General features: G+C 44.1%; 3 protein-coding genes across 10 annotated transcripts in view; 2 read left to right on the top strand and 1 right to left on the bottom strand.

Moving 5' to 3' along the window:
• LANCL3 (LanC like family member 3) overlaps positions 1–20,856 on the top strand; it is a 186,058-nt gene that overhangs the window by 95,305 nt on the left and 69,897 nt on the right. The gene's annotated exons all lie outside the window — the stretch shown is intronic.
• DYNLT3 (dynein light chain Tctex-type 3) lies at positions 49–6,534 on the bottom strand. 2 transcript variants are annotated; one of them, XM_053386953.1, is made up of 5 exons: positions 6,336–6,534; positions 4,375–4,416; positions 3,056–3,179; positions 2,001–2,078; positions 49–235 (listed from the first exon to the last, which is right to left on the bottom strand). In XM_053386953.1, the coding sequence occupies exons 1-5, from the start codon at positions 6,363–6,365 to the stop codon at positions 159–161; spliced, it is 351 nt and encodes a 116-aa protein (XP_053242928.1). In that variant the 5' UTR covers positions 6,366–6,534; the 3' UTR covers positions 49–158. The 2 variants fall into 2 exon arrangements, with proteins under 2 accessions (XP_053242928.1, XP_053242929.1); XM_053386954.1 differs by lacking the exon at positions 6,336–6,534 and adding an exon at positions 5,528–5,770.
• The window catches only part of SYTL5 (synaptotagmin like 5), a 79,602-nt gene continuing 69,123 nt past the window's right edge, over positions 10,378–20,856 (top strand). For 3 of the 6 annotated variants that reach the window (XM_053386933.1, XM_053386929.1, XM_053386928.1), the window contains exon 1: positions 10,381–10,639. The gene's annotated coding sequence lies outside the window, so the exon portion shown is untranslated. Of the gene's footprint in view, positions 10,640–11,098; positions 11,166–20,856 lie in introns of those variants that run through there. The other 3 variants (XM_053386934.1, XM_053386935.1, XM_053386932.1) reach the window with 3 other exon arrangements.

Below are 20,856 nucleotides of genomic sequence, written 5' to 3'. Positions count from 1 at the left end.
TATATATTGTGCAGAGACTTTTTTTAAAAGCACATTTCCTGCTCTCTCTTTAGTGCATAAATATAGTTTATTTAATAATTCTTACAATGTACTATAAGTAATTTGATAGTTTTGTTCTTAAAGGCTTTGGCATAACTTAGTGCGATTTGTCCAGTTTGCTACAGAATAATGGCTACAGCAAAGACATTGACGATGCAGTTCATAGTTCGGTTTTCCCATCGAACTGTGCAGGTACCTATAGTGGATTTAAGAAGAGAAAGTGGTCAAGTTCTATATTCATTCTTAAGAGGACAACCGAATAACCCGAACTCATTTACAAAAGATAATCCCTAGAGGATGTCAAACATTGCTTTTGGTGACAGATCTGGGCCACAACCCTAAACATGCTTACAAAGAAGTAGATCTCTGTGAACTCTGCAGAACATACTTCTGGCTAATCATTTTCATGCTCTTGGTCCCAATGCTTGCACAATAATGCATCTTAGGAGTCAGAAACTCAGAAAAATCTATCATAGATGGTCACCGGGGTTAAATAGAATTAAATGACACTACAGCATGGATTTAGTTTGTCAACAGGACTTTGATGGTGGGCATGTGATTCAGTCCAAGTTGCCATTCCTGTAGTTGACTAAGAACCCACAACACTTTGAAAATCAAACCTTTTGCCAATGATAATGAAGAGGGCTGCTCTTATGAGGCCACAGGCAGCCCCCTGATTCTCTCTAGCTACTTCTTCTGCAAAAAAAAAAAAAAGCCCTTGGGTGATCAACTCAGGCACCATGATGTGTTTTTCCTTTGTGCTGGTGGCTACTGCTACGCCAGGCATAAAGCTATGGCCAGCTCAGTGCACTAAAACCGTATGCTTCATTGTTAGGGTTCTTTTTACATTTTGTTGCATTTTTTGCTGAGCTGCCTTGAATGTGATTTTTCTTAGAAAGTAAGGACAACACCAGTGCTGGTGCACATTTCAGCATTTTCCTGCCGGTACTCAGCATGGTAGGAAATGAATACAGTGGTACCTTGGGTTACATACGCTTCAGGTTACATATGCTGCTAACCCAGAAATAGTACCCTGGGTTAAGAACTTTGCTTCAGGATGAGAACAGAAATCGTGCTCTGGTGGCGCGGCAGCAGCAGGAGGCCCCATTAGCTGAAATGGTGCTTCAGGTTAAGAACAGTTTCAGGTTAAGAACGAACCTCCAGAATGAATTAAGTACTTAACCCGAGGTACCACTGTACAAGTCTCATAGTGTAATATATTTAATCAAGTAACTTACTGAGCACAAAACACAAAGAATATAAAGTTACAACAATATGAACATTCTTTCTTCGTTACAGCTTCGAGTCTTATCGGTCACTGAAGTACTGGCATATATGATTACTTGGTGATTTGTTTTTTTTTTAACCCTGTTAAGCTTAGTTCTTCTCTTTCAATTGTATAACTATGAATTTGGAACAGTCATGCTGAGGAGTGAAGTCTGCCAGGGCTGTTCAGCGCTTTGAACGAAGTCTGCCCTCATGAACCAGCACCACCTATCCAGGAGACTAGTCTCTTATCTTTCATGATGCCTGGCAGTAAGACCGATTTGATCCAGAGAGTGAATGAAGTTCAAATACTACTCAAACTTAGGCATCAATAATGATTCCGTGTCAGATTTAAACTCATCTAAAGAAACAGTCCTTGGCCTTCTGCCAAAGCATTTTTTCCATGCAACCAAAAGCGATTGGTCAGCCCTTTTCATTTTGGCCTGGCCTTATCAGCAGGGTTATATCTCTTTCTCATTTGAGGACCTGGGTAAAGAAAGTAGGTAACATATAGTTTGGGTGAAATGATCCTAATTTCAGGCAGTACCTATTATATACCTATTATATCCTGGGGGCTATATGTGGGCTGCCAATTCAAACCGCCTTTCAACTGCAGCATAATGTTTCACAACAATAAGTGAAAAGTCATTTTTTTCATGAAGTAGTTTGCTTCAATTCTGCAGGCAGGCACTTACCATCAGTTGTGGTATCCCAAAAACACGAGCTTGCTGTATGCAGACCAGCTCCACACTTCTGCATCACTGCACAGGTTACTGAAGACAGAACATAATCTCATGTTTATCAATAAAGTAGATTAATTAATCAGAATTCACTAGTCCTTTATACAACTAAAAGGACTAAGTGGTGGTTAAAGTATGAATTAAAATCCCATGCCTTTTCCCAAAAAGAAATTCTGTTGAATTATAATATTTAAGTTGCCACTATGCTGCAAAAGCATGATCCTTTTTCTTTAAATTTCCTTTATTTAAGAAAGCAATGAGACATATTCCTCCTCAAAATGGTGGACTGCTTCCTGAACAGCCCTGATATTCTAGATTTGTGAAGTCTGTTGAAAATGCCTGGCTAATTTTCTGATGCAGATAATCAACAGCAGATGACCAATAAATGCCAAGGGAATCTGAAAATAGAGCCCACCCCCCTCGCCAACCCGCCACATCCCATATTATTATAGTAAAATGCATAATAAATTGGAGCAAAACTGCCTTTAAAGCTCTCACGAAGGTGGGTGAGGTGCAGCACATAGAACCTTATATGCCTCATTCTACTAACAAAGTATATAGGAACGCGGGTGGCACTGTGGTCTAAACCACTGAGCCTAGGGCTTGCCGATCAGAATGTCGGCGGTTTGAATCCCCACGACGGGGTGAGCTCCCATTGTTTGGCCCCAGCTCCTGCCAACCTAGCAGTGTGAAAGCACGTCAAAGTGCAAGTAAATAAACAGGTACTGCTCTGGTGGGAAGGTAAACAGCATTTCCGTGCGCTGCTCTGGTTTCGCCAGAAGCAGCTTAGTCATGCTGGCCACATGACCCGGAATAACTGTCTGCGGACAAACGTCGGCTCCCTCGGCCAGTAAAGCGAGATGAGCACCACAACCCCAGAGTTGTCTGTGACTGGAATTAACTGTCAGGAGTCCTTTATGTTACCTTTACTAACAAAAGTAGGCCTGAAATCATTTTCTCCCCATTAATTGTAAAATTAATATTAACTGCATATATGCACAGAATCTTACCAATGTACTTGTACGTTTTCCCCAGTTTTACCAGTTGTGTTAAAGATTGTTCTACTATAGCTGCAGTCCACTGATTGACATTGTCGTGATTGTAATCTGCCTTGCCCAGAACACCTTCTATGCACTAAAAAGGAATAAAAATCTGATTAAATACAAGTATTAAAAATAGATAGTAGTATAAGCATATATACTTTTAAGCCAGCCCCACTTTGTTATGTAAAGGGACTCAAATGTCATAAAGATATTCTCATTTGCCTCTTTTCCTAAGCTAGAGCTCCTAAATGGAGGCACATAAATCAGTAACTGAACTGTTTATACCATTCCCATCTCAGTGGTAAGAGTCATGTAACAAACATGCAGAATCCAGAAGAGCATTTTAATAATCTGAATTTCTTTCCCAACAGGACTAAAATATCCTGCTGAGCTGGATATATTATTGTAAATGCTACAATTCTGAGTTGCTCCAGCATTGAAATTCAGACAGGGTGATCCTATTGCCCCAGTATACTGAGCAGCTTCTCTGCCGGGGCTAACTGTGGGCCACAATCAAACAACAGTCAACATAACAACAGCTACAGAAATAAATCCAATTGACTTCAAAGACAGTTAAACAGCTCACCTGCACAGGACTGCCGTCTCAGTCACCATTACAAATTGTGTTCTACAGGGTGTGTTTTTTTAGCAGAATTCAACAGAACATATACAGAACACTTAGCACTACTTAACATTACAGTGGAGTGTTATAAAAGGCAGTATCCAGAATTGTATTTTCATGAATCAAAAGGGTTCCTTCCATTCATGGAATGATTCCAGTACAACAGAGGCTTCCCTCTAGCACAAGTAGGGGAAGTGATTTCACCCTTATACCCCTTGCAGCCCCTACTGCCACCTCCCAGTGTTCCACAATTTCCACACTCCCTGGAGCAGATTGTCAGAGGAGCAGCTTGTCAGAGGACTGCGAGGGGGGGGGGGGTAGAATGTACAAAATTTTAAACATCCAATATTGAAAATTTAGTATAGTTTGGATCTTGATAGTGTAATCCCATGCATGTCTATTCAGAAAAATGCCCCATTGAATTCAATTAGCTATATTCCCAATAGACGTCCATATGACTGCAGCTCAAGAGTGCAATATTAAACACAGCAAGGGAGTATGCCCCACTAAATGTAGTGGGACTCAGTTTTGAATAGGCAAGACAGGATGTCTGGTGCAAGTCTTTCAGGGATAGCCATTATTCCTGGAAACAGAAAACTGCAAAAATTCATTTTGTCACCAAAACACATAAATACTGTACTGTATGCTAAAACGTGCAACTTACATCTTTAATAATACTGTGCGCTTCTTCAGCATTGAAGGTCATCTGTAATCATAGAAGAGATTTATTTAATTAAATTATTATTTTTATCACTCTTCATAAAATTTAATTCTAGAGCTGCTTACGCATTTTAGAATACAAAATATAAAACAATAAAATTGCAGCTGCCACACAGGTTTTGGAAGAAATAATGAACCAAGACAGAATTTATTTATTCAAAAAGCCCACAAAACTCTCCAAAACAAGGTCCATATATTCATAATCTTCATTTATTCTGGCGATATCACCAGCTCATGAATTTGATGCACACGGCAGCTGCATAAATGCCAAGTTCTTATATCGTACTGAAAACTAAGTGTGTTATTAAAAAATCGCAATCACCAGCGTCCCAAATGGATTTTACAATCACACTATTTCTGGCTGTGTCCTGAAATTCATGCATTAGCATCTAAGGTCTATGTCAAAGCTAATGTATCACATTATCCTAGTGAGCAGTACCCTCTATTACACAAGATTGACACACGATAAAACAAAAACTACATCCTAAATTAGGGGTAAGCAACCTTTTTCAGCCGTGGGCGGGTCCACTGTCTGTCAGACCATGTGGTGGGCCGGACTATATTTTTTTTTGGGGGGGGGGAATGAACAAATTCCTATACCCCACAAATAACCCAGAGATGCATTTTAAATAAAAGCACACATTCTATTCATGTAAAAACACGTTGATTCCTGGACCGTCCGTGGGCCAGATTGAGAAGGCAATTGGGCCAGATCCGGTCCCTGGGCCTTAGGTTGCCTACCCCTGTCCTAAATGCTTTGGCATGACAGTCAGACCCTCCAAAGGTTGTAGTCAGCATAGTTCTACTTACGGTAGACCCACTGAAATAAATAGGCTTAAACATGGGTCTGTTCTGATTATGACTGGCAATGGATACAACCCCAACTTTTAAAAAAATAAAATACCAGGCTAAGCATGTCACAGAATCAAGGGATGACAGCAAAGGGAAGGGTCTGCAGGAAAAGGGAAGTGGGAAAAGAGCAGAGGGATTGTGTGTCTGAATGCAACCACATCAAAAAGATTCCCTGGATGCACACATAAAAACCCATCATATCAGGGAGAGCGCTACCCTTTCTCTTTTACACCATCCTTCTCTACCTGAATGAGGTTTTGTCTTCTCCTTTTTCAATTGTGTGCAGAGGGCGGCAGGCATTCAAACACGGGATTCTTGTCTGACGTGCTCCTCTTCCCACCCCCTCCTCCCTCCTCCCTTGGCTTTAACCTTGGAATCCACTGCACTTTCAAATTGGGCTTCAAAGCAATGGCAGGCTCTTTTCACTACCCTATTTTGCTATCATCATCACCACCGCCTGCCATTATTCTGCAGTGGCCTCAATTGGCAGCGGGGGCGCGCGCGCGCGCAACCCTCCCCGTCCACGTGAGGACCGGCGTTGCAATGACAGCATTCTTGGGCGGACCAAGCCTCCCCCGCCTACGATCCCACAAGCGGCGCTTGCGATTGGCTGGGTGGAAACGTACACAAAATAAATAAATATATTAAGGGGAAAAAACCCTTGAGCCAGGTGACATTTTTATGCAGACCAGGCCCACCCACGTCGGAGCGAGACTGAAAAGCGCAAGCCGGCCTGTTACAAAGTCATGGTTGTTGTTGTTGGGTTTTTTTGCGCCCCTCTCCTCCCCCCCCTCCAGGCACACACTTTAAAGCGGGTGGCAGGAACGGGAGGCGCCTCCGCCCCCGCGTGTCTGGAGTGGGGGGGTCCCTAGTCTAATTATTCCTCCGCCCAAGTAGAAGCGCGCGCCACGGCCAAGCGCGAGATCCTTTCCTGCGCTGCGACGAGGAAAAACCAGGTCACTGCAGCCCGCCGGGGCGACAGGGAGCTTGGGCTGGGGCGAGGAGGGCGCCCCGCTCCCGCTGACCGGGGGAGGAGGGAGAAGTCCGTACTACCTCGTCGTTATGGGGGTGAAACTCTTCCATGGCCCCAGGAGCTGCCGCGGCGCGTCCCTATTCCCGGCAGTGGCGGAGGGGCCCCGGTCCTCGCCCTGCGCCGCAGCTCCACCTTCCCTAAGCCGGAGGTGCGCAAAGAATGGCGCCACCCCCTCCTCCTCCGCCAGCTCCCTCTGCCGTCTGAAGGGAGCACTGGAGGCGCCCTCGAAGATGCCGCGGCCTCGCGCACACGCGCCTGTCGCTGGAGCGGCGCTGCCGGCCCAAGCAAGCTTTTTTCGCAGCGTCCGCACGACGTCGAAGCAACAGCCCCCCGTTTCCCCCTCTTTACCATGGAAAATCCGATTATTTAAGGTGCCAGCCACCTGTTTGCGACATCCCACCTGTCTGGAACAACACTTGATTCTTAGCAGGGTCGAGGCTCATTCTTGAAATCTGTCTTCCATACCAGGGCTGAGAGCTGGAGTATTTGTGAAGAAAAACGTCTCCTGCCACTTTCAGGCTCAACGCGGCTTTTAAGGGCATACACGTGTACATACATACACATACACAAACTGACGATAAAAAGTTTTGCGGCAAAGGGCATAGCCTTTAGGTGGTCTTCAGCCCCAACACTTTTTAGCAGGGGTGTCATAGTTGCCATATATTGCCTGTGATGTTGCTGTTAGCTGCTTTGAACCTGGTTTGCCATGGAAAAGTGACAAAGAAAAAAAGAGATGAAGATGGAGATTTGGTCCATAACCGAGGTCTATCCCACCCATGTGACCCTTTCAGGGGCAAAGGAGCAACTTAAAATGGAAATACACTTGCCTGACTTCCATTCCCTGCTCTTTTAGGCCCCAGGCTAAAGGGATGCAAGTGGAAGCGCACTTAATTCCAATCAGACTAATTCCTAGTCTCTGCTGTGATATTTCTTGGGGACGTATGGGCCTCTGCTCCTGCCAGTTTGGAGGGCTTGCAGGAGGCAAGGGTTGTTCTATGATGTCCCAGTATTTTTCCTTGCAGCCCAATCATACTTCTGAACAGGGAAGAAGTAGGGTGTTTCCATGTAAAGATATGGGTTCTTGAATATATGATGGGAAGGAATTACTGCAGGCTTCCCTGCAAAAATATTCTTAGTGTTTTGTATTAACTCACCCAGAGCCAAAATTTCTCCCAAGATGCCCCAATTATGAGAGTCAAAGATCATTTTTATTTCATTTATTAATTATTTCCCATTAAACATCCCAAAGTGATTAAACATAAAAAATAGGGGAAATGACAACAAATACAAAAACCAATTTCTTTCTTTGCTAAAGTGGCTTGAATCAACAAGGTATGAGTCATGTGTAAAGTCAATTAAAATGACTTCTTGTGTTGATAAGAAAATGGTTGTAAGAATCTCTCCTTGGTGATAGCAAAGGATCAATAATCTTTCGTAAAAACCACGGCTATTTCTTTATCATTAGTGTTCTGTTTACAGTGGTGGCAAAAATCAGCTCCAGAGGTGTAGTGGTAAAAATAGCCATGATATCTGACTTTGCCTACGTATCTCTGTGCTTGGTGTTCCCCATCACACAGAGAAAGCAAAGCCCTTAATTGCAAATGCTAAGCTACCCTAAGACAACAAAAGACTTCCCAGCATCTAATAATTGTTCAACACGGATGCAATACAGAGGTTGTATTGTGAATAGTATTCTGAAACAACAGTGTTCACACCAGAAAAACTTTAAGGCAATTAAGCAGCCTAGCAACATCCTTCAACATCAAAAATTGTCAAAGGGGCTTGGCGAAACTTAATAGTGTTTTAAACAAAGCCATATTTTCTTAGTTACCAATTTTCTGTTGGTGTAAGGAAAACAACAAGATTAAAATGAGAATTCCTGGATGCCAGGATCCAAGTTTGGGGCAAATACTCTTTCGTGAGAGAACCCCAGGAGATATTTTAAATCACAAAATATGCAGCATGGAAATAAAGCATAGAAATATAGGCTGTTAGGCTTAAAATATGTTCCCTTTAAAGTGAGTTTCAAAGTTTCCCTCCTCCCCTAGCATAGAAAAGACCACATGTTTGGTAAGTAGAAAATTGTTTACTTACAATTTATCCAAAGGACATATTCATGTGCTTTTCCATACAGCATTTAGAAAAAGTTTCAGAGATTGTAAAACCTGGCTTAGTTACAGTGGTGAAAGTTCCTAAATTATTGGTGAAGGTCACTCACGAATGGTTGATGAGAGGCATACGGTTGAGCTGAAGTAACCAACTCAAACCTATTTATATGCTGAGCTTCTCAGGTGGACTGGGAGAGAACAGTAAGCCTGATTACCTAGTTCAGGTTTCCTCAACCTCGGCCCTCCAGATGTTTTCGGCCTACAACTCCCATGATCCCTAGCTAGCAGGACCAGTGGACAGGGATGATGGGAATTGTAGTCTCGAAACATCTGGAGGGCCGAGGTTGAGGAAGCCTGACCTAGTTCTTGCCAAGGTGAGGGGAAGTGGACACAGCTAAACCTGGCAGGACAACTTACTCTATGGTATTAACTCCTTAATGCATTAATTAGACTTAAGCATGTTAGTTATATGAGATATCTCACATTTTCTCAGGTCTTCATTATCTCATTATCACCTCTGTTGTGATTAGATATAGAGCCACTTGTTTGAAAGAAAAGACCACTTGGCAAAGTATGCAGGCTATGAAGAAACAGGGCAACAATCAACAACAATTGTATTTAGGGACACAACAGTTTCTAAGAACATAAGAGCCCTGCTACATCAGACCAAAGGCTCATCTAGTCCAACCAGAGGCCCATGTTAATGGAAGCCCCCAAAGAGAACATGAACACTTTTCCTCTAGGATTCCCTAGCATTATTAAGAGGCATACAGTCTCCAATAACTAGTAGCCACTGAGAGGTAATACCTCTAATGGAGAACATGTTGTGCCCCTTCTGGGGTAGTTTGCCCAGCTTTGGTCCCTACCCAGCACTCGGTTCTCACCTGTGGCTCTTACAAGCTGTCAGCATTTGACAGCAGCCACACCCTGGGAAATGGCTTCGACTGGCCAGCAAAACCAGGTGAGGGTGACCAATGGATCTCAAACCCTTGGTGAGTAGGGGAATTTTCCTGCATGCGAAGACAGGCTCTACCAGATGGAGCAGATGAGACCAATAGTGGGTCCAACAGTCAAGAAGCTTTCTGCACATGTAGAGGGAAGTGAGGGGCAGATGGGGCTCATCAATCTGGGAGGGTGGTCCTTCAAGGAGAAGGAAAACACTGATCCTAAACCCCTGCTACCTTGCTAAGAAAAAGCTAAGGAGTAAACCCGATACAAATCTGGAGGGGAGTTCCTAAGAAAGTTGGATAGGAACTTGTACCGCTCCTTCTAGCAACTCCTGCAGTAGAGCTGGTGCCAAACCTATTGCTCTGCTTTCTATTGCACCACATCAGCGAGGCTGGTGTGTGTGTGTGTGTGTGTGTGTGTGTCTTGTCGTCTGGTGGACAGCCCAGAAGCTCCATACAGACTGCCCAGGCTTGCATCCCAGGTGCTGCTAAGGCAGCAGTTTGACTTCACCCCCAGAGGCGCACTCCATTGACTCTCGAGACAGACGATAACAACAACAGCTGAGAGCCGCCTTCTCCATGAATTCACCTAAATCCCTTTTAACCATTCTTTATTTCATTTACTAATTAAATTTCTACACCGCCTTTCCTCTTTCCGCAGGGCGGTTTACGACATAAAAGCACAAAACTTGCAGTTTTGCCCGTCACTCTGCATGCGCAACGCAGGTACCAAACTTTGCCTCCTCCTTTACAGCCAGCACTTAAGCCATCGAAACCACCACTCCCTCCTCCGCCCTTGTTCTTTCCTACTGAGACTTCTTAGCCAAGCCTCCCGAAATCCTTGCGCGCTCCTCCGAGGTCTTGCAAGCGCGCAAGGGGCTCGCTCTTCTTTCGGAAGGTCGTCTTCTGCCCGCACACTGCCTACTGCCGCGGCGCTTCCCGAGCCGCGCCAGCAGAGGGCGCCTGAGGGGCGGCAGTCGGCGTCCGCGGGCAGCTGTGCGCCAGCCCGGGCAGGGGTCTCGCTTCTCTGCACCGAGCCTCGGCGCCGGCAGCAACATCAACAACAGAGAGCCGCCCGCTGCGCTCGAGCTGGGAGGCGTCTCCAGGGCCCGGCTGCGCTCGCCGGGGGCGGGAGGCTGGCGGCGGGGATGCTCCTCCTCGTGCAGGAGCTCAGCACCACCAGCGGCCGGGCGGAAAGCCGCAGCAGTCTCGCTTGGGACCCGCGACCAGGCGGCACGAAGAGGGAGAAGCGAGGACTTGACCCGGAGGGTAAGCTCGCCTCCTCCTGAGCGTCGGTTTCCCGCCAAGCAGCTGCTGCCGCGGCCGGTCAGTGTCAGGCTGGCCCCTTTAGCAGCCTCGAAGGGGGGGGGCGCCCGCGGGGGAGGCAGCTGCGCCACCCCCCTTCGGTTTCTCCTTCCCCCGGGGTCGAGTGAGGGGGAGAGACCTGGCCTCCCCCCCCCCTCGCGCTTCCATGGTAGAGTCCGCGTGCTTCGAAGGCGAGCGGGGAAAAGGCTGGCTGTGCCAATCCCGCGCGGAGCGAAGAGGCGGGAGGAGCAGAGAAGAAGTCGGTGGACTTCTCTCCCCGGCTCGGAAAAAAGCGGAGTTTTACTTCAGGCGTTTGCGGTTCGCGTTTTGAGACGGGAGGGAGAGAGATGCTCTTAGGAAAACGAAAAAACAGGATTCTGGCAAGTGCTGGGATTTTGAGGGTGGTTTTATTTATTTGTTTAGAAACGAACGAAGGACGGGTCCCGAAGAAAGGCGCTCGTGTTGTTTCCCAGAAATGATTTCGCCTCAGGTTAGTGTTCCTGGGAGTTCGTGCCGGGCTCACCTGCTGGAGACTTGCGCAGCTGCACGTCCGCTGCCAGGCTATCTGCGGGGCAATTTCGCTCCGGGTTGTGCTGGGTGGATGGAAGCGCCGGGGGAGAGAGAGCCTTGCAGGCAGAAAGTCCCAGGTGCAATCGATTCCTGTCCCCCCCCCCCCCCAGGTGTGGCTGGGGGTTGGGGAAGACTCCTGCCTGAAACTCTGAAGAGCTGGTGCTAGTTAGAGTAGGATAATACTGAATAAGGCAGCTTTCCTATATTGGGGGGGGGGTGTATGGAGCAGGTGATCCTTCCCTTTTGTATAACTGAGCTGTTAAAAAAATTAAGCATTTATTATTATTTAAAATATTTTATACTAGCTTTAATGCAAAAAATCCAAAGTGTTGAAGTAATACGAATTTAAAAATTGCATTAAAGCAAAATGCAATATAACATACAGTATGCAGAGAAATAGGTATGGCCACTGGGTTGCATTTGTTAAATTATCTACTGAAAATCCTAGACAAAACTCAAGAGGCAAGTTATATACCAGTTTTCAGGTTGATGAAAAGGCTCTTTGTATAGATGACATTGAAGGAGTCTACAAATAAGGTTTGGGATGGTAGCCAAGGGTTAGTTTCCACTAAGCCAGTTGTGATGTCCAGTCCACACCATGGCAGTTCCAGAACATCAGTTGAATTTACCAATGTAAGTATTGCCTGATGAAGAGGAGTCATATAACTCAGGATTTATGTAGGTGCTTTTTATTAAAAAAACTTTTTATCTGAGATTCATTCTACAGGTTTTAACAGGGTTTCCACATTTTTATGGCTGCCTCATCAACTCAGGATATTAAACATTGCTGTTTTGTGATACAACCACAAAATGTGGGAGAAGTTCAAAATTTAGCCAGTAAAGAAAATGCATTACAAAAATTAAGAGAATGACAAGTTTTTCAAGGTGCCACAGGATAACCCCCAGAAAAAACTGGCTATTTCCCCTTAATTTTTATAAGACAGTGGTACCTCAGGTTACAGACGCTTCAGGTTACAGACTCCGCTAACCCAGAAATAGTACCTCAGGTTAAGAACTTTGCTTCAGGATGAGAACAGCAGTGGGAGGCTCCATTAGCTAAAGTGGTACCTTAGGTTAAGAACAGTTTCAGGTTAAGAACGGACCTCCAGAACGAATTAAGTTCTTAACCCGAGGTACCACTGTAACTGTTTATAGGCCAGGAACCAAAACAGTATTTCAGGTGTGCCTAGGGTTCTTGGTATGTCTTGTATAATTTTAGCTTTCACTGTTACTCCCCACCCCCCATATCATATCAAAATTTGTGGAACTCTCCTCTGGTTCAAAAGAGTTTTGCTGCACAGTTTTGCTGTGTGTGGAAGCGAGGGATCATGTCCAAACCTTTCTTGGCTCATGTACCTATTCATGCGGTGGTTGTTAGATCTATGATAGAACTATTTAGTTCAGCTGTTCCTGTGGCAGAGCCATTAGTAAAGCACCATGTAATTTCACTTGCAGATCAAGGCAGTGATTTGAACAGGGATTTGGGAGGAACAATTAAACTCGCTACACATTACTGCCTACTTGTCCACTGTCATGTGCTCCCACTGCTGGTGTATGAAGCTGAGTACACATTATTTTAGACACAATCCATCTGTATCCTTTAGCTTTTTGAGAAAGGCTCTTTTGATGTGCTTACCCTCAAACCAGTGGAAGCTGTAGTTAAACTGATGTGTGTACATTTCAGGCTGACATTGACCCATGCACAAATAAACTGGAGTTCACAGTGGAGAAACAAATTGGACGTGGTATGAAGATACCCCTGTCTCCTCTATGGTGTGTACAGCAGTGTTTAAAAAGCAACTTGAAACCCGGTGGGGGACCTCACTGAGTTTCAAGTCATAGACTTAGTTGAAAGGAAATTACAGTAACAGTCAAATTCTGTGCATCCTGACTAGGAAGTGTCCCTCTGTAATCAGTGGGGCTTAATGCTATCTCAGTGTTACAGCCTAAACTGCAACCTAAATTGCAGTGTTGCAGACAGAATTGCAGCCTAAAGCATATTATTTCTGTGGGTTCAAAAACTGACATGTATTCCTGTGAGTAACTTGCTCAGTTTTCCCCCCTCATTGTAGAGTAGGTGGGGTTCTAACTGAATGGATATTGGTTTTTGGTGTTGGCTTTTTGTGGTCTTCTGTTGTGAAACCGTGTTAAGTTCTCATTACCTTACCTACTTTAATTCCTGATTTCATGCAGATGAAGATCCAAGGTTAGATTTGGGCCCTGTATTTGCAAGCCTGGATGAGCTATCACTGGCAGAGGAAGAGGAGTGCGGGGGGAGTGCACTGCCCCCAGTAGTGTGATCCTGGTGGGGTGCCATTGCAGCTACTTCCCCCACCCACACTGGGTGCCATGCCCCCACAGGCGGTGTGCCATGCCCCCAGGATGCACGCATGCCCCTGTGGGCAGCGCACCATGCTCCCACCTGCTCCCCCCCCAGTGCCAGAGCATGAAGCTTCACCACTGTGAGCTATCATTTGGAGTGACAATAGTGAGGAAACATATTGGCTGTAATTGGGAGTCAAGGCTTTTCCCTATGGCTAGACACTTAAGCTTCAGTTAGACAAAGTATTTAGATCCTGAATAAGTGTGTTCCATCAGAAGTAGCAATAATGTACCTTTTAGGCATATACCCTCTGCTTTTGTCTAGCAAAATGCCCACCATTATAATGGCTGGAATGTATGAGAGAGTAGAGGGAAGTCTTCTACTGTAACACAAAGAGGGAGCAGGAAAATATTGCAGTGTCCTCTGCAGGCTGAGGTGGAGTTTGTTCAGTGCACCTTTGTTGTATCCCCTCTTCAGAATTTCTGTTAATGAGTGACACACATGCTATAACTTCATTTGCATGTAGCACTCAGCCAAATCGTGGCTTAGTACCAAGGACCAAATGTGCAAATATCCTGTTGAGGATATTGTGGCCACCTAGCTCCTTCTGCGGCTATTTTGCTACTGTGCTGGACTAAGCCATGGTTTGATTTAGCCTGTTATCTGAACCTGGACCTGTGGTCTAATTCTCAGGCAAACCACCTTGGTTAGCTCACAAGCCCAGGTTCAAGCAACACACTGACTCGTGACTTACCACAGTAGAGCAGCAGAATGACTGCAGGAGGAGCAAAGTGGCTGTGAGCTATCTGGGAACCTGCACATTCGCTAATTTGTGCTAAGTTATAGTTTGCCTTAGTATGACATGTGAACCTGTGTCAGCAGTAGAAATCAGGGTTTGCTCTCATAGCAGTGGTCTGAAGGGCAACACCTTTTATTTCCCTATTGGGATGAATAACAAGCACTTGTTTACATGGGAGAGATAAAGGACTGCACTTGGGATTACCATTCAGATGGCTGCTCAGCCTGACCCGTGCCGCTAATCTCAGTCATCAAGATTCAGACCTGCTACTTCAGCATAGCTCCTCTTAGTTCTGTTTCTTGAGGCGCTTCTAGAATGTCACTGTTCTGAGGTGGGATTCAGTCACATACTGGCAAATTCAGGTTGCACAATTATAGTTGTTTGGGAGGTCTTGAGCAGAAAACTCATGTCACTCAGAGGACTTTTTATGATAAAGTGAGGTGAAAGTGTACTGGAAAGTGAGAGAAATAACACCTGTTTTGACATAACACCATCTAACCTCCCCACAAACAAATCAGAACAAGCTCTTTTTAAACTGCTGTTGTCTAACTTCCCTAACAAATCAAGATGAATAAACAGGTTTTCTGGAAGCACCCTTGATTTTACTAAAATGTTATCTATGTGTAATATAGTTTTAGACAGAAAACATCTCGTCTCCTATTCGTTAGCATTCTTAAACTAATCCCAGACAGATCATTCTTCTGACTGGGATTAGTTTAAGAATGCTAACCCTTCATGCCTGGCTGCTTCCAGACTACTTTGGATTCAGTATATGTAGCCAAAATGTATCCATTTATAGTACCTGCATAATAAAGAGCATTCTTTACCCTTTCAGTACATTGCTGCAATATGGAATAAAAATGCAACTTTTGCAATAAATTGTACATTGGGAGTTTGCAAGTGTTTCCTGAAATTGCTTAAGCAAGTTTTTAAACTCATGGTTTTGGAAGAAGGCAGGAAGAAGGTAGATAACTGAAAAGTAGCTTATATACAAAGCATGTCTTAAAAAATATATCTGCAGCAATGTTCATTCCTGCTTGAAATGTCTTGAAAAGAGGAGTCAGAGAACTGCAGTCCAGAGAGTGATGTAAGCAAGAGAGTATGAGTCATGGTGTCTGAAAAGGAAGCCGATAAACCCCTTCATCGGTGGACACTGAACAAATTCAAAGCTTGTATAAGCAAGGCGGAGATCTGATTAAGTTTCACTTGATGACGACAGATCTGACTCTGGTCTTCAGCACACAGTATATCTAGGATGACATTCACAAAGTTTACTAAGGAATTAAACTTGTAGTGCAAAAGAAAGGAAGAGAGCAAAGGAAAAGAGCTACAACCTAAACTCATATTGGATTTTACAGCAGTTATGGGGGGGAAATGCAGAACGTTACAAATATTTTTCTAATAGAGTTCAAGAGTCAGAAGCTTTTTGAAAAAGGATGATAATCAAGTAAGGAATTCAGGAGTGTACGGGCTGCTTTCTAGTCTAGATGGATTCTACATTCTGCTGTGGGTGAGGGTGAGTGTGGTTACTCGATATGCACTTGAAAACCCTCACCTTAATTAGGTTGTCCACTCCTTTCCCTCCCTGCAGGTGTCCCAGGTGGTGATTGTGATCTTGATATAAACCACTCACAATGTCATTGGACAGATGTGGTGTCCATCCCACCACCCATTGTTAGGTAACACAAAATCAATCTGCTATGAGCTCTTATTTTTGGAATGAAACCAGTTTCTGAGGAAGTGCTTTCAGCAATAGAAACATGCAATAGAAAACAATTAATTTCTGACGATTCTAGGCTAAAATGTTGTGTGTATGTAGCCCAAGACTGCATGTACGTCATACATTTAAAACATATTTCCCCCAAAGTGGCAGTGGAATTGTAGTTTACTACCACTTATAGAGCAACAATCCCTACCAGCCTTAACAAACTACAGTTTCAAGGTTTCTTTTGAGGGAGGGACAATGGCTTTAAATGTATGGTGTGTACACAGCCTCACAAGGGTGGAGAACAGAAAGGTAAATAGGGAAATGCTCACTTTCAGTTACATTTCTTCTAATGCATATTGCTCCTCAGGAGTCTTTGCTTTCATGAGAATTCTGTGGAAAGAGCTGGGAGAGCTGCAATTTAGGGAGTGATGTCAGCAGAGAGCGTGAGTCATCAGTTTTGATTTAGGAGGAAGGTTACATTTATCGGAACTTAAGAAGCTGCCTAATGCAGAGTCAGGCCACTGGTCCATAGAATAATGGAATCATAGATTTGCAGAGTTGGAAGGGACCACAAGGCTCATCTAGTCCATCTCCCTGCAATGCAGGAATCGTTTTGCTCAACGTGGAGCTTGAACCCACAACCCTGAGATTGTACACTGGGCAGCAGTGGTTCTTCATGATTGCAGGAAGCGGGTATTTTCAGCCCTACCTGGAGTTGCTGAGGATTGAACCTGGGACTTTCTGCATGCAAAGCAGATGCTCTCCTATTGAGCTTCTTATTTCTGGAGAAATTGAAAGCTGGTGCAAGCAAGGTGTCGTTATCACAGTACTCAGTTTCACTTAACGACGGTAGACTTGACCTGATTGTGGCTCTTCTAGTAGTTTTCTTTTTCACATTGCACATTACAGTTTGTAAAGTAAAAATGCAAAGAACAGATGCAGTCAGGATCATTTGGACCTTTGGTAATGCGCTTTCTCTCTCTGTGTGTGTATATATACAGTGGTGCCCCGCAAGACGAATGCCTCGCAAAACAAAAAACGCGCAAGACGAAAGGGTTTTTCAGTTTTTGCATCGCTTCGCTAGACGATTTTCCCTATGGGCTTGCTTCGCAAGACGAAACATCTTGCGAGTTCTTGCGAGTTTGTTTCCTTTTTCTTAAAGCCGCTAAGCCGTTAATAGCCGCTAAGCCGCTAATAGCTGTGGTTCGCAAGATGAAAAAACCGCAAGACGAAGAGACTCGCGGAACGGATTAATTTTGTCTTGCGAGGCACCACTGTATATGGGAATGGATGTGTTTAACCTTCTTACCACCTGACATTTCTCTGCTTCAACTCACCTCAAGCTGCTGTGGAACTCTTGCACTCAGTAGTGTTCAACATATACTTAATATCAGTTACTGAATTCGGTGCTGAGATGGTTCCTGTCCTTAGGTTTACGATCTAAAAGGGCATGACACATGAGAAAAATACGAATGGGAAGGAGGAGGGAAAATTCTTAAATTACAGTTGTTGTTGTTGTTGTTATAATAATACAGTTATATAGTTCTGTCTATGCAGATTCTGGATGTCTTAGAGGGCATCAACTTCCCACTGATGTCACTAGCGGTTCTGACTGCCTTGCCCTTGATGGAGAGCAGTTCCTCTCCAGAAGCATTTTTTCACCCCACCCCAATCAGATCTGGCAGGAGAGCTGGCAACAGTGTCCAAGCCAGAAGGACAGGTCTGCTCCTGCCACACAGTTCTTTCCTCAGACAGAATTTGTGACCAAGTCCAAAATTACAGCTCTGTAGAAGATCTGCAGTTTTTAACCAATATGGGATTGGCTTTTCAGGATCTGGGACATCATTCTCATGGATGAAATTTATGTGGGAAGTTCCAAGCTTCACAGATAGTATGTCCTCTGAAGTTTCTTTCAAGCATTGGTTTCTGGTTCATAATTGGTTTCTGCTGTTTATTTGGAATAGCATTCTGGTGTTGCTAAGAAACTAATTTACTCATAAATATTCATTTGTAACAAAGTATTCGGACAAATTACCATTTGGTATTTGGTAATTTTTTTTTATTGGAAAATACCCCTTTCCTAGGAGAATCCTGGGCATAGTCTCATGGTTAGTGATCAGAGCGGGGCATAGTAACTTTATCTGTTAAATTGCCTTATCTGATAGTGGGCCTTTTATATACATGGATAGTTTTAACACTGCCAGTTCACTGAATGCCTCTAATATGGGAACTGACCAGAATGATGACAAATGCAGCAATTATTATTTTGGGGAGGAGGCAGGTTAGAATAGATTGACCATAGCATCTAGTCATGCCCTGAAGTACTATGCCAGAGGACTGATTTCAGCAAACGTTTCATGGTCAGATTATTATACTGTGTGTGAAAAGCATAGAGACTCTGTTAGAAAAGGGAGAGCTTATATAGGCCTGCTGGGTATAACATTTTACAGAATTGGGTTTTGTACATATATCTATTACTAGCCCATGTTCAAAAGGGAATAAACTACCAACAATAGCATGTTTGAGGACTCTGATTTTGATGGGTATTAGAAGACTTATTAAACTACAGATCAAATACCCAGAAACGTCAGCTGGAAGATTGTTCTGTTTGAAAAGTTGTCCATCTGTCATCCAGATTTTTGTGCAGTTTTACCACTAGCACTTGCAGTGTGACAGAACTCTTCATTCTGACACAATTCAGTAAGCTGGAGACAAGCCTCATTATTACTCTTTAAAAATAATAAACTTACTGAGACCTGACAATTCGCCAGTGAGGAGCAGGGGTTCCGAAAAAGTATTACTGAGGGAAGAGAGCTTGATTTTGCTACAGCTCTTGGCTAGTCTGGAGAACTTAGCCATGAGCCTGGGTTGGGCCAATGTGCTAAGTCAAAACCTGGCCTGGCTTGGCAAAGTATAGCAGCAAAAGGACTGGAGAGCCGCAAATTGGCATGTGAAGTCCAGGTTATTATCTCTTGAAAACTCCATACTGAAATTAGATGCAATATTAGATTCTTGATCCTAAAACTACTGTTCCTTTCTAAGTAAAAAGAGATTCGAAGACTCTTATTTATATTAACAAATGGTCACAGGGTCCCTGGCTTATGATAAGCCCCAATCTTCTGAAAATTTGTGATAATTTCTTGGTAGGGTAGGGTAGGTTTGTTGCTCAGCCCTTTCCCACAGTGGGCAAGATGTTCTCTGCAGTCCCTGTAGGGACTTAGTTCTGGTGCCAAATGTTTACTTTGTTATATGAGATTTCCTCCTAATTTGAACTCAAGATGCCTCCGTAAATATGACCTCTACGTGAGGCAAACAGTGCAGAACTGTTCAGCTTTGCCTCACTGGTCTTGCAAGTTCCTCTTGGTTGGCACAGAATTGGAATCTTGTAAAGCTGTTAGACAAGTATAACTAACTAACTAACAGCAGGGCCGACTCAATACATTTTACTGCCTAAGATGAAGGACAAGACAGCATCTCCCATTCCATATAAAGCAACTGACTGAACTGGCATTGCATCTTACTCAATACTAGGTTCTTGCTGTTTTTAAACAGATCTTCCAACTGCACAAATTCCCATCAGATACTCCACACTAAAATAAAAAAGTGGACTGAGCACAAAGCCTTATTTACTCCTTGCACCCTGTTTTAGTGGCCGCTTCTTATCTACTATACAGTGACAATTCATTTATGAATCTTCTTTAGTTCAGTAACAACAGGCACAAAAAAACCCAAGGGTACTATAAGGGTACTTGCAAAGATGAGACAAAGCATTAACCATCTGAAGGTGAAGGTGAAGAAGAGGAGGTTCCAGCCATTTATTTTAAGCATGAAAACAGAGAACATTCTACACACACACACACACACACACACACACACACACATTCCCCCCAACTCTATGTTTTGTGTCCACCTGCGCACGCACGCACGCACGCATGCACACCCCCCCCACCCCCCTACACCCCTTCTTCAACACTGGTGACAGGATAGTGCCCTGTACCACACCTGAATTTATGGGGTCTAGGACAGACAGCAGAGCATACATGGGCCTGTCATCTAGCAAGAACAGAAGCACCTTAGGAGAGGGAGGGAGGGAGAGCTGCAGCTCCTGCCCTCCAACACCTGTTGCCTAATGCAGTTTCTTTTTTAAAAAATATTTTTTATTAAGGATTTTCTTGTTTTACAGAAGTGTAGTGCCTCGTATTTTTTCTTCTTCTTCCATGTAACATTTTTACAAATCCGTTTCATTTGTTGAGGCATTGGGGGAGAAGAAAAAAGAAAGAAAAAAGAAAGGGGGGGTGGAGAGAGGGAAGATGGATGGGGGTGGGGTCGGGTGGCGGTGTTTCTATTATGTTTAATGTATGTACAGTTTGGTGTCAGCGTTGCTTGTGTTGTTCACTTGTGTTCCTTTGGTGGTGAGAGAGGTTGGGGTTGGCCTAGGGTGTGATTGTTTGCTTGTGATTAGCTGTGGTGATCTTTGTTTTCGTGTGTGAGTGAGGTGTGTGTGTGTTTTGGATCAGGTTAGCCATATTGATTTGTATGCTGTTGGTGGATTATTGTCATTGTCCTGTTGGGCTGTGTATGTGATAAAGGGGAGCCATACCGGGGTGAAGGCGTCTTCTTCTGTTTGTCCCCATGTCAGTTTCAGTTTATTAGTTAATTTTTCTAGTAGGGCTGTTTCCCATACTATTTGGTACCATTGGTCCATGCTTACTCCTGACAGGTCTCTCCAGTGTCTGGTTATGGTGTTTCTGGCTGCTGAGAGCAGGTGGGTTATGAGTTCT

The sequence above is a fragment of the Podarcis raffonei genome, chromosome 4, assembly GCF_027172205.1.
Source record: "Podarcis raffonei isolate rPodRaf1 chromosome 4, rPodRaf1.pri, whole genome shotgun sequence".
In the NCBI taxonomy this organism is placed as follows: Eukaryota; Metazoa; Chordata; class Lepidosauria; order Squamata; family Lacertidae; genus Podarcis; species Podarcis raffonei.
The sequence above is the reverse complement of the archived record's forward strand: the minus strand, read 5'-3'. Positions and strand labels throughout refer to the sequence as shown.